At 42.7% G+C, this 27,799-nt stretch overlaps 2 protein-coding genes across 15 annotated transcripts in view; both read left to right on the top strand.

Annotated features, from left to right (window-relative positions):
• LOC131685039 (NPC intracellular cholesterol transporter 1-like) overlaps positions 1-4,371 on the top strand; it is a 55,936-nt gene extending 51,565 nt beyond the window's left edge. For all 13 annotated transcript variants that reach the window (XM_058968409.1, XM_058968410.1, XM_058968403.1 and 10 more), the window contains 5 exons: positions 1,060-1,306; positions 1,367-1,452; positions 1,514-2,195; positions 2,262-3,123; positions 3,185-4,371. In XM_058968409.1, the coding sequence (XP_058824392.1) occupies positions 1,060-1,306; positions 1,367-1,452; positions 1,514-2,195; positions 2,262-3,123; positions 3,185-4,128 (2,821 nt within the window). In that variant the 3' untranslated portion in view covers positions 4,129-4,371. The remainder of the gene's footprint in view (positions 1-1,059; positions 1,307-1,366; positions 1,453-1,513; positions 2,196-2,261; positions 3,124-3,184) is intronic.
• Positions 4,372-9,263: 4,892 nt separating this feature from the next.
• Positions 9,264-27,799, top strand: part of LOC131685036 (nucleolar protein dao-5-like) — a 57,772-nt gene continuing 39,236 nt past the window's right edge. For both annotated transcript variants that reach the window (XM_058968393.1, XM_058968394.1), the window contains exons 1-4: positions 9,264-9,684; positions 21,122-22,436; positions 22,492-23,816; positions 23,903-25,304. In XM_058968393.1, coding sequence (XP_058824376.1) covers positions 9,633-9,684; positions 21,122-22,436; positions 22,492-23,816; positions 23,903-25,304 — 4,094 coding nt within the window. In that variant the 5' untranslated portion in view covers positions 9,264-9,632. The remainder of the gene's footprint in view (positions 9,685-21,121; positions 22,437-22,491; positions 23,817-23,902; positions 25,305-27,799) is intronic.

The following is a 27,799-nucleotide window of genomic DNA, read 5'->3' as shown; positions in this document are numbered from 1 at the left end:
TCGGAATTAAATGCAATAGCAGACAATGGAACGACAGTACCTTTCATTTGAAACCTGTAAGTAGCGGTTTGCCCACTACTCGGGTTCTAATTGCCCGGCGGACCCTTCTTGTTAGGACGGCTCAGGTGCTTCTACCAAGTCTTCCGGATTTTCGTTACACAAAAAAATAAGGCGAGAACGGCCGAGGTCGTGGTACCTTTTGGTTTTGGCCGGGGAAGAGCAAGCACTCCTTTATACTTAACTTACCCCCATTGGCAAAACGACACCGTACACTTCACTAGTGCCCAAACCACGGACCGGCTGGCGAAAAACTGTCCTGAGAAAAACTAATTGACTAATCCATGTGCAGTTGTGTTAGTGCGAGATCGTGGTTGAATCGGGTGGAATTTTTGCCGTTATATGTATGTTGTCTATACACATTGCAACTGTGTTGTTATCCTAGACGTCAAATAAGTCAATTCACGGACGTCTGTTGATCGTCGTGGTTTGTCACTATCTGATCTATCTGCGATGGCCGTCTTCCGCACTCGACTAAAACAACCAACACCACAATACCGCACCGCCGCATAACTGTCATCTTCCTTACAGCATAACCTACAACCAATTTAACAGCAAGAGGACAGCGATGACCTACCTAATCCGGATGTTATTAATATGCAAACATAAAACAAAAATTATCTAACCTCTGCACGAACAAAACTGTTCACAAAAATTAACAAAAATTTACAACTAAATGTGAATGGTACCGAACAACGATGAGCATTATTTACGTAAACAAATACACTCTACGGAGTGTATATACAAAAACAGGTATATTTCCACCCAGTGCTAATTGTTACCTTGACGAGTTACAAACTAAGTTTGTTAAAACAGGTTGCTTTTTTCAATTTGAATCATTGATGGTATACTAGAATTTAGAAAAATGCATGATTTTTTTTATTCTTTGAATATTACTTTTACTCATTAAGCTAATCTGGTCGAAGAACTAATAGCGTATGCATCGTACACTACAAATTGTGGAGTTTATAATTGTTCAATCAAATTCTCATCTCGTTGCAGGTTGGGGCGGCATATTGCGCAAAATCCTTGGAGAACTATATTAGTTAGCTGGATTATCGTAGCCTGCTGTAGTCTCGGGTTTCTGCGTTTTCACAAGGAGAAAAGCCCGATGAAACTATGGATTCCACAAAACTCAAAATTCCTGCATGACACCAACTGGTTGATCGAACATTTCAAGGAGGGTAATCGCATCGAAACGGCTATGCTGACAGCGCCGGATGTACTGACGCCTGAAGTTCTGCAACAGGTAACCAGACGTAACAAATCCGGCATAATAAACTTCATTCTTCCCATTTTGCATTTATAGCTAGCTGCCATTACTGAGGATATCGTGGCCCAGAAAGCCCTCGATAGCACGGGTAAAACTTATACCTGGAAGGATGTTTGCTTCAAGTAAGATTAGTCTTTTCCTTTACCGTAAATTACAAACGCTCTAATCTTCCATTCCTTACAGAGTTCCGCTGATAGCTGAATACACGGCTAATAGCCGTCGCAAACGGGATGACTCGTCCGTTAATTCCACCACAACCAGCCCGAAACACTCGAAGAAACCGAAACCTTTTTTCAATCCCAGCGTCAATTTGCCCTCCTTCATGTATTGCCCGATGATCGAGAGACTACCGATCGGCTGCATGGAATTCAGCATTCTCGAGCTGTGGAAGTATGACCGACAGGTGATTGCTCAACTGACAAAGGAGCAAATCGTGGATAAACTCAACAAAACAAAAATAAGTCCTGTCACCGGTCACACCGTTGACTACTCCGAACTGCTAGGAGGCGTTGAGCGTGATTGGAGTGGTCGGATAGTATCCGCCACTTCACTGATGTCGAACTGGATGTTGCACGTTAACTACTCCGAGGTGGATCACGATGTTAGCGGAAATATTGCAGGTACGGAAGATTGGGTAACCGAAGCAGCGCTTGCCTGGGAGGCGGCCTTTTTGGAAAAAATGCACAAAATCAAGGAAAATTATACCCAGGGAGATACTAACCTGTATTACGCGGCTGGCCGCAGTTATGGAGATATAAGCGCTGATTCTATGTTTAAAGATATCGATAAACTAGTGATTGGAGGTGTCTTGATGTTTATCTACATGCAGTTGGTACTTTCGAAGTTCAGTTGTACAGAGTTTAGGGTAAGATAATCAACGGAGGTTTCTGCTGCAAAAATATAAAAAATTTCTTTCTTGTACCCCCTACAGGTAATACTAGGATCGATTGGCCTTCTCAGCATCGGTATGGGTTTCGTAGCTGGCTGCGGAATCATCGCTACTCTGGGAGTATCCTACGGACCAGTCCACACGTCTCTACCATTCCTGTTGATGGGACTTGGCGTGGACGATATGTTTGTTATGATGGCCGGCTACAGAAAGATTCGCGAGACTCACTCGCATCTGCCACTACCGGAACAAATGGGTCTTATGTTGAAGCACGCCGGAGCGTCCATCACGGTTACTTCCCTCACCGATCTAGTAGCGTTCGCGGTAGGCTCGATAACCGTGTTGCCATCGTTGCAGTCCTTCTGTATCTACGCCGCTGCCGGAGTACTAATGATGTATTTCTTCGCAATTACGTTTTATGTTGCCATTTTTACATTGGACGAACAACGTATCGCGGCCAGAAGGAATTCGTTCGCTCCGTGGATAGTTCATAGTGAAAAGTCCACCAAGCTATGGTGTCAGAAACATCTTATGCATCGCTTCATCAACGCCGTCTATTCAAAATGCATTTTGACGAAACCCGGCAAAGTTCTTATCATCGCCGCCGTTATAGTCATGACAGGGTTGAACGTTCAAAGTTTACTTAAGTTACGCCAGAAGTTTGATCCAAACTGGTTCATTCCGGAGGACACATATTTCAACGAGTTCATCGTGAAAACCAAAGAGAATTATCCAAACGTGGGCTACGAAGCGATGCTTCTCTTCGGAGACTACAATTATACAGCTCATTTGAAAGACTTACTCCAGCTTACCAACGAATTGGAAAATCGAACCGACATCCTGCACAGCATCAGCTCCTGGGTTGTCCCTTTCCAGGACTTTGTTCACACATATTATGATGAAGGTAACGTACAGCTTAACGATACGTAAAAATAATTAACGCAAACTAACACCCCCTTTTCCAGATATTGGCGAAGTGGTGCTTAGCGATAAACATTTTCGAGACTATCTATCGAAATTTCTCTTCAGTCACGACGGTGGTCGCTATCAAGTGAACTTTAAGTTCGACTCGAAGCTAACCTGTGGAAAACCTGCACCGAACATCACCGTAAGCATAATCCAGTTCAAGTTTCGTCCATTCAAGGAGCGTGAAGAGTATCTCCCTGCTAAACACGCTGTGGAAGAAATGCTAGCCGGTAATCACATCGCAACCGGTGACCAGTTCAAGACGCTCTGGGCAAAAATATTCGGTAACTGGGTAACCGACGAAATCATCGACACGGAAATCTATCGGAACATTGCCATCGCCATGGTTGGCGTGATGATTTGTTCGGTCGTACTGATCGTCAATCCGCAGATCTGCTTTTGGATCTTTGTCTGCGTATTGTTGACTCTTGTAAATGTCGGTGGATTTATGCAAAGATGGGGTCTAACACTGGATCTTGTATCCTGCATCGCTTTACAGCTCGCGGTAGGTTTGTGCGTAGACTATTCAGCTCACATTGGGCACACATTCCTAACAATTAACCACGGGAACCGCAATCAACGGGCTTTGGAAACTGTCCTGCATATCGGTGCCGCTGTCTTGAATGGAGGAGGCTCTACAATTCTTGCCCTGAGTGTTCTGTCCGGCTCACAAGCCTATACCTATCGAACATTTTTCAAGATATTTCTTCTCGTAATCCTGATTGGTCTTTTCAACGGCTTGGTGCTACTACCAGTGATTCTCAGTCAAGTTGGTCCTGCCCCGTACAGTGGCTTCCTAGACAATCCCAGTAAACTTTATAGTGATTATGAAAAAGAGATGCTGCCATTTACTGACGATCAAAAGCAACTGAGTCGAACCAATGGCAAATTTGCTCACAGCGAAGAGGAAAGACAACCCATGAAGGAACCGCATGTGCCTTGAATCTTCCTTGGAATGTCCGTTATAGCGTTCCATGACTTACTACTGTTGACACGCACCAGACGCATGATACGTGCAAAGTAGCGTACAATTAGCAATACACGCACTAACAATTTTTAAGCTGTATTTATGGACAACACGTTTTCGGCTACGTGAAGCCATTGTGATTCTAATCAAAATAGTATTAGGTATTTTTGGAGAAGTCATTATGTGTAATAGGTTATCCAGGATAAAAACAAAAAAGTATGCAATAGTGTGATTATTTCATCCGAAACCATCCCACCTAAAGCAGCTGTTCAGGCAAGTATATTCTTCTGATTACTACTTCCATGATTCGAGACATGTGCTTTGGCAAAGATGTCATTAACCTTCCGGCAGTCGCGCTAGTGCACTGCTCTGAAAATCTATCGAAATCGTCTTAAAACCCCAGCGGCTGCTCGTTCAGTGGGCCATAAGCGCGACTTCCGGAGGGTTAAGAAGAAAAATACCCAACTTATTTTTTTTCGTGCATACTATTTGACTTTGATTTGATTAAAAAGCATTTATCGTGTAAATTTTATTTACAAGTTATAAGCCGTCGAATATTGTGAAAAGATTTCAATGGAGTTCTATGCAAATTATTTCACACACGATACAGTCGTGATTCGCTGGTTGGGCCACAGCCTTGTCCAACTAACGTATTTGATTCGCTAGTTGAACCGACGGACAAATGTCAAAAAATCTCCAAAGGAGATGTTGTCAGTGTAAATGCATCTCTAAATATTGTCAGATTGATTGTTAAAGTAAATTTGACACGAGATTTTGACGTTCAGATGCTTTTTAGTTGGACAATGGTCCAACTAGCGGAGGTCCAACTAAAAAGCGGTCCAGTTAAAAAGTGTCCAACCAGCGAATCACGACTGTACAAAACGGCCATTAGACCGGTTGTCTTCTACGGCCACGGTTTTGTTTAGCAAATTGCGTCCGTTAGCTGAATTCTATGTCGGCGAATAACAAAGCGGGTTTCGAAGGTTACGCTGACAAATTCTAGATATACCACCTGTTTGTAGATTTCAAGACTGCGTACGATTCAGTGAAGCGAAACGAACTCTGGCAAACTAGTCTAATTTCTACTTCTGTTCGAGCCAAAGCTGCAAACGGCCAAGGTGGACAACTAACAGCCGAAAAAGCGCTGCTACATCTGAGCGGTTGTAGACTTGAAATCTTGTAACGCTTGCAATTAAAAAAACAAAGTTTACCGATTATGCATGTGATTATACTGTCAACTGACAATCGGTCCATCGGTGATTCGTCAGTAAATCTAAGTAAGCTATATACAGAAAAAATGACAGCTCTAAAGGGTGTCTAACATCAAATTGCATCACGAAAAAACGCTGTAGAAAATAACCCATTGGGTATTTTTTCTTGAAAATTTGGGTAGAAGTTGTTTAGAGTGTATTGTTTACACTGTTTTTATCGTTGCCAGTTTTTCGAAAATTCGCGAGCCGCTATTTAAATCATGCCTTTTATTGAAAAGGGCCAATAATCAAAATGACAATCGAGTGAAATGGGTTTGAAATTTTGCTAATATATTTCAATCTGCTATTTGAAAACGAAGACGAATTTTGTCCAAATAATGCACACATTCGTTGTAGTTTGATCTATATTTTGATAACATGCAATCATTTCTCGAGACTTTACTTGATTTGAGCGGATTTTGCTCAAAAAAGATTATTGGCACTTCAAATATTTTTTGGCTGTTGGCTATTATGTATGTTTTTATGTTTTAGAAAGTATTCTGAACACATTTAAAATGTTTATAGCATAATTTCACGCGCATTTGATTAAAGCACAGACTAACAGACATAACACTCGAAAATAATGCTTCGCCCACTTCAATGGTTATTTTAAATATATTTGAAGTTGGGGCTGTGGTCGCTTTTGAAATTATAGCGCCACTGACATATGAACAAGCATATGGGGGATAGACCGCTAGTGAAAAATTGTTCTCAAGGCGAAGGAGTAACCCACCAGCAAATAAGTGTTTGGGACCGTGAATAAAAGGTGGAGCTAGTGTTCTGGGAAAATTTCCGAATCGATATTTTTAAGAGAATTCCCTCATAGTGTTATGTTAGACGAACAGGATTGATAAACGTTCTACTTCTTCTGATTTGTCCCAATTTGATTATCAATCAAGATACTCAAGCAACGGTTGTACGTTTTTTATGCATTTGACAACCGTACTGCAATTCTGGATACTACAATACTGGATATTAAACTCGATAAATTTCGATCAAAAAGTTGATTTTACTTCAATTGTGTGCCTTTTAATTTTAGGACCTTTGCTGAAACGTCAAATTTTTTATTGGCCTTTTACTAAACTTAATTTTTTTACGTCTCAAAAAGAGTTATATGGACATACTCAATGTGTTAAGCGTTAATTCAATCAGCTGGGTAGTTGAATGCATTGTCGTTTTTGTATTTTGCATATTTTTTCGATGATTTGCGATCTTTAAAAAGAGAATACTCAGAAAAAGTTCTATAATAAAGCACTCGATTATTAGAAATCTCGACAAACATATGATTACGACTGAAAATCCAACTGTCAAAATTCACTTTCAACGAAAATTCTGGACAAACGGTCTCACGCCAGCCACAGATGTTAGTAGTAAACAAAAGAGAAAAGTTTTCTCTAGCATTTAGTACTGTGAACTGTGTTTGGACAGTAACGGTTTGTCTGGAATTTCCCTTTAAAGAAAATTTTGACAGTTGGCTTTTAAGCCGTAATCATATGTTTGTCGAGAAATGTTTGATTGTGTTTAAGTCATTTTCAAACGGAATAAGTAAAAGGCCAAAAAACCAAAACAAACAAAAAACGGTCAATGTTTAATCGCACATCAAACTAATATTGGCCGTTTGCTCAATATAGCGATATGTTTTTAAATTGTTTTTTATGGTATTTGGGTTTTTACAGGTGATAATACTTCGATTAGAGATCCTGAATATGAAATAAAATGAAAATCCCAAATTTTATTTTTTGGCCCTTTCAAAAAAAAGGCGAGAAATATTGTCCTGGAGTGGTATGAAGCCGACGAGGTAACTTTCGTAGCCAAGAACATGGAATTCTTCAACGTACTGGAACTAAGGCCCATAGAAGCATTCCGGAGGAAGTCAAATCTGAGGAAGACATGAAGAAATATTTGTCATTGTCATTCCAAACGAATAAAACACCTTCAAAATCATGGATCTGAGATGCTTATTAATTTTAAAAACACTAAACGATAATCATTCCATTTTTTTCAGTTATCATCACTCTTTTTACATAAATTTTGTTATAGACCATGGCAAAAATCTCATATAAATGGCGCCTGGAAGCTTAGAAAGAGACCATGCACAAACTGGGAAAAGTGAGTTCAGAAAGTAGAGTCTACACATCACGATTGCGGAAGAAGAAAAGTATCACAAACACCCAGTTAAACTCATTCCGGAACCGGTTCGGATTACTGAATGGGGTCATTATGGATTCCAAATCAAATGCAACAACCGATTCCGACTCAGAACCGGTTGTTGCATTGGATTTGGAATCCTGGCTGACTCCATTCAAGATTCCGAATCAAATTCCGAATGGTTTGACCGGGCAGCGACATTACGCTAGAACCACAGATAACAGACATTTAGGCTCGTTTCGAAACGTGTGTAAATACCCAACTGAAATTGCGAATAAATCAGACTCTGGAATACGTTTGCAAACGTTTGTAAGTGGCGCAATGTAGTTGGAGTCCAGTTGTCAAACACGTGTAGCAAACAATTGCGTAGCTTTCTGCATGCCACGCTGACCGGAAAAGTGTGATCAAAAGTGAAACTCCTTCCCGGTCAGCGTGGCAAGCAGAAAGTTAGTAAAAGTTGAGCAAAGCGAAATTGATGCTGGCAGTTTCTGCGAGCATTTTGTGCGATTTATGTGAGAGTTCTGGCAGCGAATTCGCTCAAATGCAACAACCGTTTCTGACAGAAGCGGTTAAACCAACCGATGCTGCTCACTTTTATCCAGAATCGAGTCAGAAATGTACGGCCAAGATCTCTGCACATTTCCTGCCAGATGTTTTGCTCGATTCGTGCTAAATTCTACCAGGTAGGAATTGCCAGGATCTTTGCACAGTTTATGTCCGAGTTATGCCAGGGTTTTGCTCGGTTCCTGTCAAAATTTACCAGAAAACGCGAGCGAAACCTAGTTCGCCCTAGCTCAACTAACCCGACAGGATACGCGCAGAAATCTGACTGCCAAACCAAGACTTACAGAAATCTAGCAGAGCGGTCTCCGCCAGAAAATTTGCTCACTGGGTTTGACCTGACAGATTTTTAACATTAAGAAGTGTCAAAAACCGACTTCCTCTTACTATTTATATCTGCTAGGTTAGCATGGTTGCCAGTCTCGCGGTTTTATACGGTTTTTGAATAGAAATTTCACAATAATTTTCAGTAATATCAAATATTACACTATAATACACAATAATAATAATAAACTTTAACGTTTCTACAGCAAATTTCAACATAAATTTGAAGAAAAAATTGTTTGGATAGTTAAAAAATGAAAAAACAAAACATTTTATTATTCACGATTTGCTTTGCTGAATTTCAAGCTGGGTAACGTTTTTACAAAGCCTCATTCGAAAAAGTACCCGATTCAAAACAACTCAAACACAACCGAAAGCTGGGTACTTTTGCTTAATGGATATTTTTTCAAACCGTGCACTTCACACAATACTTCACATTTGTCTGAATGCACACATCCCACTAACACATTCAAAATCAAATTGCGAACGTATCACAATTTTCAAGAAATTTCCTTCTCATGCGGCATCCATCAAGATTCGCAAACCCGGCATCCATCTTGGATGGCGGCTTTGCAATAGTGATGCCAGTATAATTTAACATAAATAAATGGAATTAACTTAATTTGCAATAATAAACCATTATCGAAATGTTTCAGTCTGACCATGATTACGCGTTACTTTTTTGAAGATATTAAAATTTTTGGCTATGGGCGAATCGTTAAAAAATCACTACAAACCTGTCAAAAAATGTTTGTACACGCGACGCAGTTTTTACATTTTCCTCCTTGCAACTCCGACTGTGCTCAAAAGTCGACTCTCTTGGCAACGCTGGCTCGCGTGCATTGAAAAAGTAAAGCGACTCGTTCGGGCTCGGCTAAACAAAAATTAACCGTGTTTTTCGCTAAAATCCCTGTCGAAACCGGTGAAAGTCTACAGAACTCGGTACGGTGACTGTGAAAACGGTGAAAGTTAGCGACGGGAAGTGGATTTTGACGGTAAAAAGTGTCGTGAAATATTGTGCTCTTCGGCTGCTGCTGGACATCTTTCTTCGTTTTGTGTGAATTATTCCGTGTGTGCGACAGCGTTCCATCGCTTCAATAGGTGCGAAAGGGACACCGGATAGCAAAAGTTGCCGGGAGTGAGTGAAACAACAAAGTGGTAATACAGAAAAAGTACTAGCGTTATAGCGGAGGAAAAATGGATGCGGAGTCGAATTTGACGGAGCAGATCACCGTTTGCTCCAATAGTGGTAAGTACTGCAATAATTCCAGACTGATGTTCGCAATAAGCGCTATTTGGCTGGATGTGATATTTTAATGCTTCCCAAAGCGATAATTTTTAATTCCGGAAAGCGGAATCACGGGTGGTGGCGGGGCCAACAGGTAATATTTTCTCCGTGCCTTTGACGGGTACTTTATGTTCTTCTTTTCATCATTCTTCTCGGCATCAGAAGCAGCTTCTGCAAAAATCTTGACAACGAACTGTGCCCTGTGGTGATGCTTGCTTCACCAACACTAGTGAACGTTTTGATTAATCTCTCCTGTGTTGACAGTTGGCGAATGTGTGTGCGTATGCACTAGTGTTTTTGCTTACCGATTTTAGACAGCAACCGAGGGGACAACACATGGTTGTATTATCTCAATTTTTATTATAATTTAAAAGGACTCGAGGAAATTTCTATATATTTCAGAAAATATCGTTCAATTTGATTTCTTAGAATATTCTCAAGCATATTTTTATACCTGCCTAATAAAATAATATGCCGAAGCAAAAACAGTTTTAACATTTGTCATCATGGTCTATAAAAATCTTTCAAACGGCAGCATTGGATTGAAAGTATTTTTGTGCGTTAAGAATTTCATAATACTGTCATTAAAAAATGAAAATCTTAAATGAAAACTCAAAGCAAATTAAAAAATATTACAAACAATAAGCAAATTTTATCTAGTTACGTCCGCTCTATTTAAAGCGGAATGAAAGTAAGGAGAATAAGCAATATAACGGTCAGTTCAATCGGAAAGTGGGCAAATATTTTTGGAGAAGCTCAGAGCTCTAAGCGGAATGTAGCCATCTACCGATTCGTTACTCCGTAAATGTTTCCTTCTAATGCGCCACCTTGACTTAGAAGACTGTCTTCTCGCAGCCCAGTATAGAACAATGTTTAGCGACCCGAATCAAGATAATCTGGTAGGATGCAAACAACTCGGCGCCCCATCTTGCTCCGATTATGTGCGTAGACAGATATTTTTCACACTTCTTTAGAGTCGAAACAGACCCCGAAATATTTGAATGTTTCAACCTGAACAGTAGTTTGACCCATTAATTGAAACTGTAGTTGCACCGATCATATTTCCTAGAAAATGGAACTGTTTTATTCGCAGAAATCTCGATATCCAGCTAAAAAACCTAAGAACATAAATTGTCCAAGGTATTTTGCAATCGTCCGTTGTCTGCTATTTGCCTTAACATGCAGAAATTGACAAGACATTCGTCAATGTCATTCACGTAAAAATGATAGATAAGTTGGCCTAGACAAGAATTCTGGGGAAGGCATGTAGTTGGATCATAATGTTGTCATATCGTTATGCGTAAAGTGCGTGTGCTTTTGAGACAACGAATTTAGCAAAACATTGATTGAAGCTGGTGAAAGACAATGCTGGTGCAGCTAATGGGAAAGAAAATTTATAAAAATCGGGTCAGAAGCCCCCTGAATACCAAACAAAACTGACGTCATTTTCTTTTTGTAAGCCTATGTCGTCATTTGATTTTCTGCTGAAAGCAATGCAAGGCCGTTATTCGTCCCTTTGCCTCTACGGAAACCCAATTGTGTATCTGACAGCAAGCCATTAGCTTCGACCTATTTGTCGAGGTGGGATAGGATAATTTCCCGGACATTTCTACCGACCGATCCGAGTTGTGATCGGAAGTTTTTTTCCTAATTTCGGGATGGACTGATATTTGCCTTCTCTATCATTAGGAATAATGTTACCCTCAGGGCATGACCCTAGAAGGAATGTCATTAGATACCATGCAAAGATCAGCATGGCATCTCCTATGCATGGATCGATTTGATAGGAGAAATATCACTTTTGATCCCTAAAACTACCCCTTTATAAGAGTCTTACAGCATATAGTCTTTTTTTAGATATTGTGAAGGTTGAGGTTAATATTAAATGTGAGCCAAGTTTTGCTTAGAGAAAACGCATCACAATTCCCCAAAAATATGCGAAAAGGACATAACGCAAATAAGAGTCTCTCCGTATTTACTTTCTCTTTCGATTATTGTGGCGTCGCCATAAAACTTTCCAACTTTATTTCAGTAGATATCGAAAGACTCTGATGTCATCTAGCATATTATGCTAAGAGCTAAGGAGCAAACCTATATGCGGTCTAGTTATTGACGAAAGAGAAAGTAAACAAACAGAGACTCTAGTTTGCGTTATTCCCTTTTCACATGTTTATCTAGAATTAGAATGATCGAACAACACGAACGCTGCAAGGAGGGGTCATTGTTCGATCAAATGCTTTAGAAAAATTCTCACTACTGGTAGAATAGTAACCGTCAAACTTTTTAGAGGATCGGTAACGTCGAAAGCTGCGATTATTTTGTCCACAATGTCAGAAAATTTAAGAAATTTAAGTCTCAGATTGAATAGCTGTTTTAAGTATTTCTGTCTTAGAGCGTTGTAGTTTGCACGTTTGACATGAAACGGCCCCGTCCTTCATCAGAACGTAAACAGTAATGTTTGCATCAATGACTACACCATCTATCTCCCCGTCCCTAGAAGGAATATAGACGCGATTCTCCATCGTAAAAGGACTACTGCTAGCGATATCGTTAGCCTGTTTAAAGTCAATCAATGAATACACACAGTTTATCTGACTTGACTTTTTTAATCTCTGTCACAGCAGAGTCACAGTATCGTTTTGTCAGCTCCCGCTGTGTAGCTATGCTGTGTAGTGGTTTATTATTGGACCAGAAGTATATCACCCAATGAACAGTGAAATTGGTGCGCTAAGACGCGCATTTAGTAGAATTAATATGCACATGTTTTTTTTCGAGAATTATTTCTGTGCATTAATCGGATTATAGAGTACTATGGCTCTAAGTTTCATAACTTTCCCTACCCAGTAATCTAGCTAATTGAATGTCGTTAAAACGTAAAAAAGTGCTACAGAGTTCATGACTAATCGGACCGCTTTTGTGTTTGCAAAGTCTTGGGCGTAGTAGTGTGTGGATGATCGCGATAACATGTTCATCCTTGTGTATCATCGCGAAAGGCTCGGGCGTTTGCGAGTTTAAGTATTGGATCTCGTGGGCGTTTGCATGTCGTGTGGACATTAGTATGCATTTGCTAGCGTGTATAAATTCGTTTTCACATCCACGTGTTCAGTCGCATATTCGCGTGTCTTCTTGTATGAAGGCGCAGACCGGAAATCTGATATTTAATTTTCAGTGTGTGGTTCAGATGCTAGAGTGTGAGTTCTCCCATATTACTAAAGTTCCCGACAATGCCGCCATGGAACGTGTCTAGTGCATATGAGCGTCATTTTTGATTGGTTCAACTGAACGCATGGGCCTAGGCTCCTAGGATCGAGAGTAGAAACTTCCGGACCGCGTTTGTGAATTTATAAGTGCTAAAACATTCACTTAGTCACTGAGGTGTTATCCTGTTTGCGAACGTAGGTATGCATGAATGATCGCGAAGGGATCGAGCGTTTGTGTTTTAACGTATTTGTCGCGTCTGTTAGCTTGTATGTAACTTCACATGGATAAAATCGATTTTGTAACACCACATTCGCGTGTGTTCTTGAACGATCGCCGGACCATGTATCTGATGCTTAATTTTTCAGTGTACGGTTCAGATACTAGAAGAGAGTTCCCCCACATCACTACAATTCCCGGCCGCGTCGCTGTGGATCGTGTCTAGTGGATATGCGTGACATTTTTTTATTTGCACAGCTGAAGGCATGAATCTAAACCGCAAGGATCGAGGGTAAATACGAAGAACGTGCCATTAGAGCCAATATATTGATTCTGATAACACCGATGGTAGAGACTTCCGGACGTGACCGATTCATGATCGCACGAGCGGTGGATTTTTGCTTGAGATCGTGATTGAATATTTATAGGGGTTGAAACATTGATTGCAGTTTCGTGTTCGCATTTGGGACCAGATTTGTGCTGTCGCGAAGACCACGAGCATTTGTACGGTTAAAATGAGAGAGTTTGTGAGCGTATATGAGAGAATATCCGATTGATTATATGCAAACACATGCTGAATGAAGATGCAAAGAGACTAAGTAAAAGCGTGATATTATTTTATTATTTCATATTTTTGTTTAGTACAGATAAGTAGTGGAAAAGCAAACTAAAAGAAGCACAACAAACGTAGAATTATTGAAGGCAAAGAAAAGGGAATGAAGTATGGAATGAAACTACTTGGACTCATCGAAATGTCAGCAAAGGATACTTATGTGCCATTAACGATAATTGCATTCTGTTAGTATTTTGTTATACTGTGCTAAACGGGAAAGGATGATTCACTTGCATCAGATAATTAATCGTGCCCTTATTTTTCCAATCCGATCTTTCCGAAGAAATCGAATCGAATTGTTGAGTTGAAAACCGGGAAATGTTCAACGAATCCTAGGAAGGAAAAAAAAATTGCACGTTATGCGATAAATTACCCACTATTCTATCATATGCCAGTGCATTCATTTCCCGAACAAGCTGCCACAGATACTCAGACAAACACATACACAGATAGATATACGAAAAGTGCATAAGAATTTTGCAATAGTGCTAAATACTGCAATTATTACTACACTAACGCTAAAAGGCTTCTACTTTTACATTTCTTTAATACCTGATCATTGGTTGACGGCGCCGGTGGTTGAGTGGTAAGCGTGACCGCCACTCATTCCAATTTACCTGGGTTTAATTCCAGCCGAGGTCGTTGAGATTTTGCTGAGGTTAAAAAATCTGGTCACGTCTTCCTTCGGAAGGGAAGTAAAGCCGTTGGTCCCCGGTCTATGAGTTTGGTGGATCGATATCTAGTCCAGTTTATGAAGTCACCTCTCTGGCGTCGGTAAAGAAGAAGTGATCCAACTTCTATACTCTTACTAACAAAAATATCCTCCTCCTGTGATACTTGTGAATTGCGCAGTAGTATATACGGCATCTAGCAAAAGCAAGTATCGGACTAACCATTCCTTCCCTTTCCTTCCGCGATCTAAGTTCGGGCCTGGCCGGCGCCGGTATTGATCAATACTTTTAGATTACCAGAAGTTGCACATTGAAAGATGTTTCGCTACTTCCAAGCATAATTATCTACTTATTCTCTGTACAACTTCAGCTAGTCCAGATCGATAAAGGAGTAGCAGCCAGGGGTGGTCGCACAAGCTCCAAGATCTTTAATGCCTGATCATTAGTTGGCTTGTGCAGATTGAGAAAAAACATGAAACATAAAAAAACCATAAGCCCTCTCGGTCTCCTCGATGCATCACTATCGAAGTGTAATGTGGTAAGCATCTTAAAACAATTGTTTGTCAGAGATTCTTTGAAACTGATGCACGAAATATGGTTGATGATGTTTGCAGTACCGTCGAACCCATAAACCTAGAGGAGTGCTTCTGCTATATAAATTTGAAGAAGTTTTTGCTCAATATAGCAAACCGAACACTTGACGAAACCGTGTGGCGTGCGTGAAACGTCGCAGTGGAATATGTACCCAACAAAAAAAACGATTCAAGTTTTATAGCATACTACAAGTGCAATCTAAGTTTTAAGAGTGGCTTCAAGTGCGCCATAAAACTACAATTGTTACTAGGCTAGAGTTCCCGGTTATGTCGCCATGGCACGTGTTGTCTGGTGGCTGTCAGCGTTTTGTTTGTTTTCTAAGACGGAATGTAGATAGTTCAGTACATGAGCGATAGATGATAGTGCAGACACGGGTATTTGTAGGTTCACGTTTGACACCGCACTTGTAAATTTATAAGTGGTAAAAGGTTGTGCTGGAAACGAGCACAACACAAAAGAAAGCATAGCACTGGATAGCGTACCTCGACAAGCAGTGTAATGGACTTTTCACTCAGCTACACTGGCCGTGAAAACACAGCTCAATGTTCTGCTCCGCCTTCCGTTCGACAGGCAACTGTGCTTGTCCGGCCAAATCCGTTCTTGAAATAGTCGATGATGACGTCATTCATAGAAGCGTAGCGCGCTAGGTACACAAATCTGTCGTACCGGGCTTGGGAAGCGCTATCTTCTGTGTAAATGCGCGATATTTTGACAAGGTTGCATATTATTTAAATTTTTATTGCCATGATATCAAAAATCTTTGGGTTTATCTATAGGAACCTATTCTTAGAAGTATTTCGGGGCGATTTGTGCACAAAAATTGAGAATTTATCGTGAGATGGCTGAATTATATGCGTTTAAAATTGGACCACTTTTCGTTACATACCATTTTTGTAGAATTTGCAAAATGAACCCCCATATCGAAAACAAAGACGTAGTCCTGCGTCAAAAAATCTGCTTTACCGACACATATTGTCCTTAAGTGAAGCTTGGAACACCGATTTTAAGGCAATTTGAATGGTTGACGTCCAAAAGCGGTTAACCCATATGTTTTTATTAGTAGTTCATTGGCCCATGTTGTCAAGAAAAATAAGAGCATTACATGAACTACCTTTCAAATTACGGGCATTTCCGTAGTTCGAGGGGGTAACCCCCGGGGGTACCTAGCGTCCACAAGGGGCTAACCTATAAACCACACGTCCTTTCCTTATATTTCGTTTTAGAGTTATTGTGTGTGGCAAAGTTGTTGTGCGACATATAGCGCTTTATTTGATCGCTTCATATTAGTTCGGAATTCAGCCGCTAGGGCGGCGCTGTTATAAACTGCTGAATGGAATGAGATAGAAAGATGGTGTCTAGGGCTAAGTTGTATGACAGGTAATCGTAAATATATCTTCTGAAGATACCAAATTTGTAGGTCTTACAAGTTTTGAAATATGGCGCATTTTTTAAAACAATCTATAAGTAAGTGTTTTAACTAAAACCTTCTCTGTCTCGAAACATACAGGACCTACAATGTTTGCATCTTCAGCAGACATGTTCAAAATGATAGGACCTACAACTTTCTCGAGAACACCACATTTCTGTTGCGAGTCTAGTATCACTCCTAGATCCTTCACCTGACTAACGCGTTCAATTTCAGTATCCAGTAGACGGTAGTTAAAACAAACCAGATCTTTTTTTCGTGACAACGATATCACCGAGCACTTCATTGGATTTACACACATACGGTTCGTGTTACCAGTCAGCGAAGTTTTTAAACTGTCGTTGGAGTAATCTACAATCTTCAGTAGAGCGGATGAGAAGAAACATCTTGAGATCGTCTGCGAAGGATAGGCGTGGAGTCTTCAGAACTAGATGAACATCGTTGAAGTAAAGCAAAAACATCAGCGGTCCCAAGTGACTTCCCTGGTTGTACTCCTGACGTAGAAGTAAATGTGGGTGCCCGACTATCTCCTATGACAACCACTATTTCTCGACCTGAAAGATAGGATTGAAACAACTGCAACAGACTACCGTTAATTCCAAATCTCTCTATTTTAGCGATTTTTATGGCATGGTTCACTTTATCAAAGACTGTAGATAGGTCTGTATAGATAACATCGGTTTGAGCGCGACGTTCCATACTCTCTGCTATGGATGATGTTAGGCAAAGCAGGTTAGTCGTTGTCGAATGCCCAAACGTGAAACCATGTTGATCGTCACTTAGGTACTGCAGTGAGCCTGACGAGGTTCCATAATCACCAGCTCGAACAACTTCGAGACAGCACTCAATGAAGTAATTCCCCGGTAATTATTGACGTCTCGCTTATTACCTTTTTATGGACTGGGAACATATTCGCGGATTTCCAGCAGGATGGAAAGATGCCACTGGCAATAGATGCTCTAAAGATGCGAAGAAGTGGAGTCGCTAAAACGTCGATGTGCCTTTTTAAAAGTACTGAAGGGAAACAAACTCTGGTAATCATCGTTTCATTGACATCGATAGCGATTAGAGTTTGGCTCACAATCGGAACTTGGCTAACGGCGACATCAACTTGATCTACTGTTAAGGCCTCGTCTGTGAACACATTCTCGAATTTTTCCAAAAAAAAAAGTCTGCACATATCTTGGGATGTGGTAGCTGTGCGGTCGTTGAAAGTCATAGACGACGGCAGTCCGGATTCCTTGCGCTGCTCATTCACATATTTCCAGAAACGTTTTGGGTGCGAGTTGAGATTACGCTGCATGTTTTGCTGGTATCGAAAGAAATCCTGACTAGCTCGTTTATAAGCATGGTTGAGACTGACGTAATAGTTTCTAAGTGGAATAGAGCGATACTTGGTAAACCTCCGCAGAGCAGCTCTCTTGATGGACTTCAGCCGTCGCATCGTGCTCGTTTGCCAAGGAGGGCCGATTTGTTGATGATGAACTATTTTCGGGACGTGCCTGTCAATAACATAACCCAAAACGTTGGAAAATGTTTGAACTGCCGTATCAACATCTTCGGGGACCAGAATAGTTAGCCAATGGAGAGTGGAGAAGAGGTCTGCAATACTGCGATGGTCAGCTCTGTGAAAGTCGTATGAGACGAGAACCGGAGGAACATTGTAATCGTGCGCCAGGGTGCGATCGATTGTGGCGATCAATGGTGGGTGATGTGCTACTGGTTTCACTAGAAGAGAGGTAGTCATCGCTACTGATGTAGCAGAAACCTGATCGCTGACAAAACAAAGATCAGGGTGGCGGTTATTCTCGTTGGCAATAGGATTAATTTGTGGTAACGTGGATGAGCTGTAGCTGTCAAGAAGCCTTACCACCCCTGAGTGAAGAACGGAGTGATCGGAAAGATCTCCACGAAATGCTGGGGAGATTGAAATCTCCTAGTACGATGATCTCATCAACCGATGTAGCGTCTTCGAGGATGGTAAAAACTGAGCTGCAGTGTGCGTCAACATATTCGATGTCACGGACTCGGTCGGGTGGGACGTACAACGCACACAGGTACACCTTACGGTCGCCAAGCTCGATTATCGTCCAGACCTGTTCGTAGCAATCCCAGCAAGTCTTCTCAACAACTCGTGCCTTCAAGCTGCGATTGACTGCTACTAATACACCACCTCCAGTAGATTTACTGCTATTTCCAGGGTTTCGGTCGCAACGAAAAACCTCATATCCAGTACCGAAGACCTGACTGGAAAGCGTGTCATCGTTTAACCACGTTTCGATGAAGACGATGATATCAAAACTGTTATCGGAGACTGCAAGGCGATATTCCTCAACGGTTGAATTGATACCACCAACGTTTTGGTAGTATAGTAGCAGCTTGTCTCGTCGTTGTTCATGGCTGGAAATCGAACAGTTTTGAGGCAAAAAAGAGCTCACATATACTTCATGCTTGCCTGCTGTTGTAGGTTTGCGGAAGACCCCTTGTCCCAACTCCACCACAGGACCGGGACGGCTGCTGGTCACTGGCTGGAGGTGCTCGACTGTGATGGGGGGACTAAGGGCTTCCTCAGGACTGGTGGCAAGTGTGCGTCCCGGTGACCGGGAAAACGGGAAACCGAGGATTGTACTCGATGCAGTTGGGTTAGGTACCACTCCTGGGCGACTGCGAGTAGCTGGTATGAAAGGTGGCGTCTTTGCGCAATGGACGGTGAACTGGAATCGAAGAACATTTCGGTGCTAGAAGGTATCCAAATAGATGGATACTTGCCGCAGTATGAAGCTTGGAAGACCCTTTTTCCACTCCCGCACACAGGACCGGGACGACTGGCGAACGCCGGCTGCAGTAGCTGGACTGTGGCGGGGGGATCGAGGGTTTCCATAGTACAAGCGGCGATGCATCCCGCAGTCCGATGTAACCTATTGATGAAATCTAGCCTGTCTCGGCTGGTCGAAGTTAAATTCGCGAACCAGCACTCCAGTTGGCCAAGTAGACGCTCTGAGTGCCACGTCCTTCAGTTCACTAGGAAGCTCGACTCGGAAGGAAACAAAATTGAGCTTTGTCAAATCAGCATCCTTCTTAACCAACAAGAGTGCTTTGGGTGTATTGCTTATTCCCAGGAATTCTTGGGTCATGGCGACGATATCATCCACTGTTTGGTTCGTGATCAAGGCGGCTGAGGTAGAACCAGAACTGTTCCCGCTCATCAGCAATTGTTTTGATTTTCCGCTGAATTTCTCGAGTACCACAGACAACGGCTGCAGTGGCGCGAATTTTAGCGTAATTCTCGCGAATTCTTTTCGGAGTAGGTAGATCCCCCGGAAGTCGCTTGATACACAGCCCCCTTTGAGCTACAGAACCAGAATTAGCCGGAAAATGTGTCTCAATGCGGTTGGAGAGACTAGACACGACTGCGTTCAGGTTATCTACTGCCTCGCACAATTTTTTAGTGGCCATGATGGAAGCAGCGGAATCGGTTTGCTTCATCCACTTGTTGAAACTGCAAGCACAATTGTCACACAGCCAGTACAAGTTCTTATTAAATCCAGACAACAAGTCCAGAGCAGATCGCTGCATACCAGGAATGTAAGTGCGGTGAAAAACCGATCCACAATTGCCACGACATGTCATTTTTTCGATCCCATTAACAGGAGAGTCACATGTTTTGCAAGCAGAATTCATTGCTTTCTTCTATCCGCCTTTTTGACGTGCGGGAAGCACTTTTCGCTAGTCGCCTGCACGGTTCAATAAAACAACCTCCAGAATAAGTTCTTTTAACTTACTTTTGAGTTGAGCGTCGCTTTCGCACTTATTAGTGTTGTCAAAGACAAAACGAGAGATTCGACTCAGTCGAGGTCTTCCGTAGAGGAAGGTACTTTTGAGTTGTTTGGGGTATACTCGAAATTAGGTAAATTCAACTTAAATTTGAATATAAAAAAACCTATCAATGAGTAGTTTTTGCCTTGGTTAAATGGAAACTACCTTCAATACGGTTTACCTAATTTTAAGTTCCCCCACGAAACCACGAGATTGAGTCAAAGGAACTCAATTTTAGGTAGTTTTTCGTTTCCGTGTGCGTTGTGTGTAAAATTTAGTGGGTGAATCCAAAGGCCTTAATATAAAGGTACGCAAAGAGTGTGCAGATAGTGAAGCCAAAAAAAGTCTACCTATCGAGCAAAATTAGAATCCAGCCTTGCTGCAGAGATATCAGAGATGGATTCCAATTGTGCTCGATAGGTAGACTTTTTTGACTTCACTCTTTGCGCAACTGTTGTCTATAAATTTTCTTATGATGGTTTCATTTCTGGTTTCAAGTAATTCTACCTATGATCTAATGTTTACAAAATCCATATGAAAATGACAGATTCGAGCAAACCTAGAGCGACTCGGACCAAAATCAGCGTTAATTTGTTAATAAGTGACGTAAGTCAGAGTCATGAGAGATGGAATATAGCGGACTAACCGCATTTACCTCACACAAACTCCGTTCTCAGTTCGGTATTACCCGTTGAAGTCCAATATCTACATTCGGTTCGTTTGGGGGATTCGCTGCCTTCTAAGCTAGAGATGAGAATTTCTCCCATACATAACAGAGGGAGATTGTTTTTGTGCCACTTTAAACAATACACTTCAACAATACATCTATAATATATTCCATTATTCGCTCTCTCCCACCAGAACCCACCCCAAGTGAGCCAGTTGATCCGGCCGTACTGAAGGAAAAGATTGCCGACGATCTGAAGTCAACAGCCACGATGAAGGGCGGCGGAGACGGACCGGACGGAGTTCCGCTTGAAAAGGATGACCTTCTGGAGCGCTTGGACAATATCGACACCAGTTCGGAAGCGGTGAAAGCACCGGGTGCCGGAGGTAACTCGGACAACGATGTAGACATGGAAAACGACGATCTGATCCAGCGGCTGGAAGCGATGGAAAAAGGCGAAGAAGATGCATCTGTTTCTTCCAAAGGCGACAAGAAGGAAGATGCTGTTACTGAGGTGGCGCACCAGAACGGGTTGGAAAAATGTAACGAAGCGGATTCTTTGCCGGAGGAAGACCAGGCACTGAATGAAGAAGATAAGATGGAGGTTGATGCGGCTGAGAAAAAGGATGATGTCTCTTCGTCAGATTCTGCAGTAGTAGCTACGGCTACAAATGGCGACCCGAACCACGAGCAACAAGATCAGCCATCGAGCTCGGTCAAACGGCGACATTCGGAAGACGAAGAGGCGGTTGAACCGTCGAGCAAAAAGGTTCACGTGGAAGAAGCACCTCCAAGTAGCGAGGAATCGGCTGCAGAATGCACGATTTCGGCAGAAACGGTAGACACAAAAGTAGAGGAATCTGTGGTTGAAATGGAGAAAAACCCCGAATCGGAGAATGTTGAAGAACCTGTCACCGGAAAGGAAGAGCAAAGTACCGATGAATCAGACAAAAAGTCGATTACCTCTGAACCGGAACCGCCGATTCTTGACGATAATCCTAAAGTAGAGGAACGTGATCCTGTGGAAGAATCTGCCCCTCCACCGGGTCCGGATCCTAGTGATGTTACTACTTCCGAAGCGGACGAAAATCCTGAGAAGGATGCTACTGACGCGGTTAACACTACTTCAACTGAAGTCGTCGACGATAAAGAAGCGAATGACACAGAGGCACCGCCAGCCACAGTGGATTCTTCGACAACGAAAACTGATTCGGAGGAAACAATTGACGAGGAAAAATTGTTGGAGAGTGATTCAAAATCACCTGAGTCAGATGTAGAGCCAACATCAGCAGATGAGACTGTAAAGCCAGCGGCATCGGACGAAGTTTCGGCAGAACAACCCCAAGCAGAGAATGAACTGACGACTAAAGAGGAGGACGAACCTATCGACCAAGATACGGTAACAGAGCAAGTCGCTTCAGAAGAGACTATAGCCGCAACGGCTGTCGACGTCACTGACAGCAAGAACGATGATGTTGCGGCAGTGGAAGTGGAAAAGCCTGAACAAGAGTAAGGGAAGTAAGATTTTTAACCGTTTATCATTCTATTATATTGTATATTACAGCGAACCCGTAGAAGACAAAATCACTGAAGAAATCCAGGCAGAAGAAAAGTGCACAACTGATGAAGCACCTGTATCAGAACCGGTAGAAGACGTTCCTAAATCGGTCGTTGCAGAAAACATCGAACAGGAACCATCCAGTGAAGCGCCTCAGGCTGAGGCAGAGTCAAAATCCGATTCGCTTCCAGATACGGAACCCAACACCGAGCCCGAATCACCGGTAGAAGAACAACCGACCAGTTCTTCTCCGGTACCTGAAGCGAAAAGTGAAGACACAATTACATCTTCCTCGGAGCCGAAAGAATCAGCTCAACCGAACTCAGCAGATCACACTGATACAGCTGAAGAGCCTGCTGAAGTTGACGCGGTCACTAGTTCCGATGAGAAACCTTCGGTGGAACCAGTAGTGTCTGCCGTGGAAGTTGATTCCACACCGGAAGTTGTTACACCTCTTACAACCAAGGAAGCAGAACAATCTGATGAAGCAATGGAGGTGGACAGTGAACCCGCTGCTGAAGAAGCTTCACAGGCGGAAGTCACGGAAGCTCCCTGCGTTGAAAAACAAGCAGCCGATGATGTTGTGGAAGCCCCAGAGACAACTCCAGAACAAGAAGCGGCGCCTGCTACAATTCCTGAACGACAGGAACCAGCGCAAAATCCGATTGAGGAGGATGAATCTATGGAAGTCGATTCTGCTCCAGTTCCGACACAAAGCAAATCTAACGATGGAGATGTGACGGAAAGTATGAACACTTCCAGTGAAGAAGCAATCGAATCTCTCGACAACGCTGACTCTGCCATCGTAGCCGATAGTCAGAGCGAAGTAACGGCAACGACTTCAGCGCATAACAAAAATCTGGACGCAACCGAAGGACCTGAGAACGAATCCAAAGCGGATGCATCGAAGGTATTGGATGACAGCATCGAAAGTTCACTGCCAACTTCCAGCTCTGACAAAATGGCCGACCGGCTAAAGCAACGCCTGGATCTCATCTCCAATGGAAGCAGCACACCGAATGCTGCCGTCAGTTCCAGTAATGTGTACAATTCAACGCCGATTCAAAAGCAGTTTGAAATAAGCTCGGAAAATGTAAGCAAAATCACTCGGCACTCGGTGGACAACAGCGAGCGGGAAGAAGAGGAGCATAGTGCCATTGTTGCTGATAATTCGACAGTCGACGAAAAGGATGCCACCGTTGCTTCCACATCCGGTGTGACCGGATCATCCGAGCTGGAGTTGACTGCGACAAGTAAGGAAATTGTTGCAGCGGTCAAGGATGAGAGCAGTTTGAAGACGACAGAATCCTCGGAGGTTGATTCGTGTACCGGTAGGTTTGAATGTTGATTTTACTGAACTACAACGTCTAGTCGTCTATATTATAACAAATATACTAATAGTGCTCATATTTTACAGCTTCTTCCGCTCTCAATACCGCCGATGAGATCAACATGTACGCCAGCAATGCACGGAAATTCAACGGCATTTCCTCCACTTCCGGTTCTGAATTGGACGAAAAATCAGGCGCCCCGTCAACAAGCATTACCACTACAGCAGCCACCACAACGACGGCAGCCAACAAGCTGGATCTCACTACGGCTCTGACGTCCGAGGAAGCTCTGTACGAGGTCAGCGTCTGGTTCGACGGAACCGATCTACAGTTTTTATCCGTCGAAAGACTAGAGCAAAAACTGCTGTCGACAGGTGCCGCCGGAACGGCAGTGACAGGTTCTACGCAAGACCTAACCGGTATCGATTCCTCAAAACAGTCCTCTAATGGTAGCGTCGGTAGCCTCGGTCCTTTTTCGCTCCCTCCACCGCGCCCAGCACTCGATTCGGCCATGTCACATTCAAGCACAACCGAAAGCTCCTCAGGAACAAGTCAAATCAAGGCATCCCTGTCCAAAAGTAAGCATACAGTGCGGGGGGCTAAGGCGCTTGCGAGTTTGATGATTGAGGAGTTCACCAAGATAAAGCGCGCCCTGAGCAAAGAAGATGATGATCTTTCCGACAATGAACAAGATAAAACGGTAATGAAAACACCCAGAGGACGGCCGCCATCGTCAACAAAGAAAGCCACCACCGGTAGAAAGCGAACACACACTGATTCAGATGCTGCCGACGACGAAGAACCGAAATCGAAGCCAGCAGCAAAACAAGCTAAAAAAGGCAGCCAGAAGGCTGCTGTCGTAGAGTCGCCTGATGTAGAAGAATCCCCCAAGGAGGACACCTCAAACTACCTGTGCTGTCTGGCCCGATGGTCCGATCGAAAGTACTACGCCGGGAAAGTAACGGGTTTTAAGGGTGACAACAAGTACATGGTTCTGTTTGAAGATGGTGCATCGAAGGCACTTTCCAAGGACGTAATTGTGATTGGCGATAAGGACACACTGCCGATAAAAGGTCAGTCGGTGCACGCATTAACAGGCGGAGACACGTACGAACCCGGCATCGTACAGGAGGTCAAGCGAAATGAAGACAACGAAGTGGTCTACGCGGTGCTGATCGATGAGGGAACCGTCGAAGTGACTGCCTCCGATATGTATTTAACGGAGGAACAGGCAAAAGCGATAAACAAAGCATGTAAGGCACTGGAGATAGCGGACGAGGCGAATTCTCCTCAGAGCAGTGGAAAACGGGGCGGAAGCGCTACCAACACACCGAATCTTAAAACTCCGGACGAACCGTCGGCTGCCAGTACCGAGAAAGGTTCCCGGTCGACTAGGAGCAAGCGGGGTGCGGACAAACCGCAGACACCGGTAACACCGGAGGCCGGCTACTCGGGCGGTGTTGGCAAGAAGGGACGGCGTGGTCGAAGGTAAGAAGTTATGTACGTAACCTAATTCAATTAATTCGTCTACGGCAAACTGTTTTGGTTTGTTCAGCTGAAATAGCTATTATATCTCGCATATTATACAATTAAATACTTTACGCTGACGTCACAAATGAACTCGATGTTCATTTTTGACAGTTCGCTTGTACTATTTACATGGACTTAGAAAAATTCTCTGCGATTTGCTTTGAGTGTTCAACAGTACAAGTGAACCGTCAAGAAAAGTGAGGTTAATTGTGTCAGTAAAGAACCTAATAAGTGTCGCAAACAACAATAAAAGGCAGGTATATTAATTAAGGACCTGATTTGTAACGTGAAAATGTGAAATCATTAGCACTGATTAGCTAAAGAGCCATTTACACGATCCGTCAGTCTTCCATCAGCGGTACAGGACGTCAACGGAACGTCCTAATTACTTGCCATTCTTATGAAAACGTTCACCCACACACCATCAACTGAATGGTATTGGACGTTTTGATGTAAAGAACCTGTGAACACGAGAAATGCATTCAACCTATCCTGACGGAACGGTAATGTGACGTTGGTGTTCTGTTTCCTTGATGGATGCTGATGTACTTTTACTAGATCTTGGGTCTGCCGGGAATTTAATACTTTGTCAAAAAATCACTCCAGTTGCTTGCATTCTTATAGAAGAACTGGCCCATCAGAAGTTTTTTCCCGCGCGATTGGTTTTACCGGAACCCGCCACGAGGAAGGGAGAAGGCAGCAAGAATCACGAAAACCTAAAATTTCAAATTAAGAGTTTGCTGATGCGGGAGAAACTGAGAAACTATGCAGTTAATCCACAGCCAGAACCTTTGACTGAGCTTCGGCGAAATGGAGACACCAGAGCGCAAGGCTCAGTATTGTTGCCTTACAAAACAGCCGCTCGTCCAGAAGTAAACCTCAGCGAAGCAAATCTGGGAGACAATCAGAGACCACAATCAAAAAGCGGTTTAGCATCAAAAGATTCAATTTTAAAGCATATTTGCAACCTAGACGATAAAGATGGCGAGGACATGGAAGTATGCTTACACCAGCTAGGTGACTTGTTCCAGCGGTTGGCAAATTCCGGCCTTGATTTTGGGGTTTCCTTGATAATGGTTTTAGTTATACGAAGTCTTTCATCGTCATTTGGGGTCGGGAGACGCCGACTATAGCTAAGAGTCGTTTGGAAGAGGAGCTCGCGATAAAAGATGGAAGTAATCATGCAAAAGATGCTGGTCGAAACACTCAAGCGAAGCGAGAAATCCGGTAGAGACGAAAGTATACAAATTGAAGTGGGTGTTAAAGATGAGTTCTATTCTCACAGCTACGTGACTCAGAGACTTCACGTAAATTTCATACAAGTCTCTAGATGATGAGTTTGTCCATTTATGTATGCAGCCAGCCCTTGGTCAAGATGATCTTCTGAGATGAAAGATTGGATAATAGACCGCGGGGCCTTCAATCAAAGAAGCAGCGAAAAGCCTTTTTTAATGAATTAAAACCGATTGCGGGCATTGCCGCCATGCTTTTCGGGAACGGGTTTCGGAAACCTGTTTCGCAAAGATGATAACGTTAAAATGTATGAAATTATTTAATAAAATGAGTGACAACTTAATGAAAACGAGGCTGAGGTAAAATGCACTGGAAAGGAGTAGGTATAACAAACAAGTTGTAGTTGTGAAGCCGCTGCAGGATCAAATGTTGACGACAAGTTGCGTTTACGCGGCTTACAGTGGAAGCAACCATTATATTAAAATAGCCAAGCTTGATCAACTCGGTATTCACGCAGAATTTTGGTTTATTTCCTATCTCAATGGAAGGCAACTACAAATCAGCAGACTATCTAGTTGCACCATTTCTCGCTACCTTCGACATCCGGCGAGGAAGCCACCTCGACCCAGTAATATTTATCCTCGTTTTCAATGACACCAACATCAAACTACAATAAACCCGCCTTTCATCGTCGTTGGAACATGAACATTTTTCGACTTCGGAGAAATTTGGCATCTGTTCGATTGAACTGATGCCAAATTTCTCCAAAGTGAACAGAACAGGTTCAGTACGTTGTGTGATCTAAACAGAATGATTCTAAACTAGAGCAAATGCTCTATCGTAACGTTTGCGCGAAAACGTCATTCGAACCTCTAGTTCAACTACAGTTTGTTTGACTCGAGCTTTTTTTGGATTCGTTACTAACGTTCAAACCACATACTTCATACATTGTGGATAAGGCATCAAAACAGTTTCCAGATAGCAAAGGGATCTATACTGTCTCAAATCGTTTTATTGCGCGTTGGTTCGCTCATCGTCAAGCTATTGTTCTGCAGTGTGGAATTTATACTACCAGAACGAGGTTGACAGAATCGAGGCTTTCCAGCACCTTCGAAATCTCCCATGGCGAAACAGATTCCAAATGCCGAACTACGAAAACCGCTGCCAGTTAATACACCTCGGAGCATTCAGCATTCGGAAGGACTGCTCTCGAACCCTAT

The sequence above is a fragment of the Topomyia yanbarensis genome, chromosome 2 (genome assembly GCF_030247195.1).
Source record: "Topomyia yanbarensis strain Yona2022 chromosome 2, ASM3024719v1, whole genome shotgun sequence".
Taxonomy (NCBI): domain Eukaryota; kingdom Metazoa; phylum Arthropoda; class Insecta; order Diptera; family Culicidae; genus Topomyia; species Topomyia yanbarensis.
Note: the sequence above shows the minus strand (reverse complement) of the source record. Positions and strands in the feature narration are given on the sequence as shown.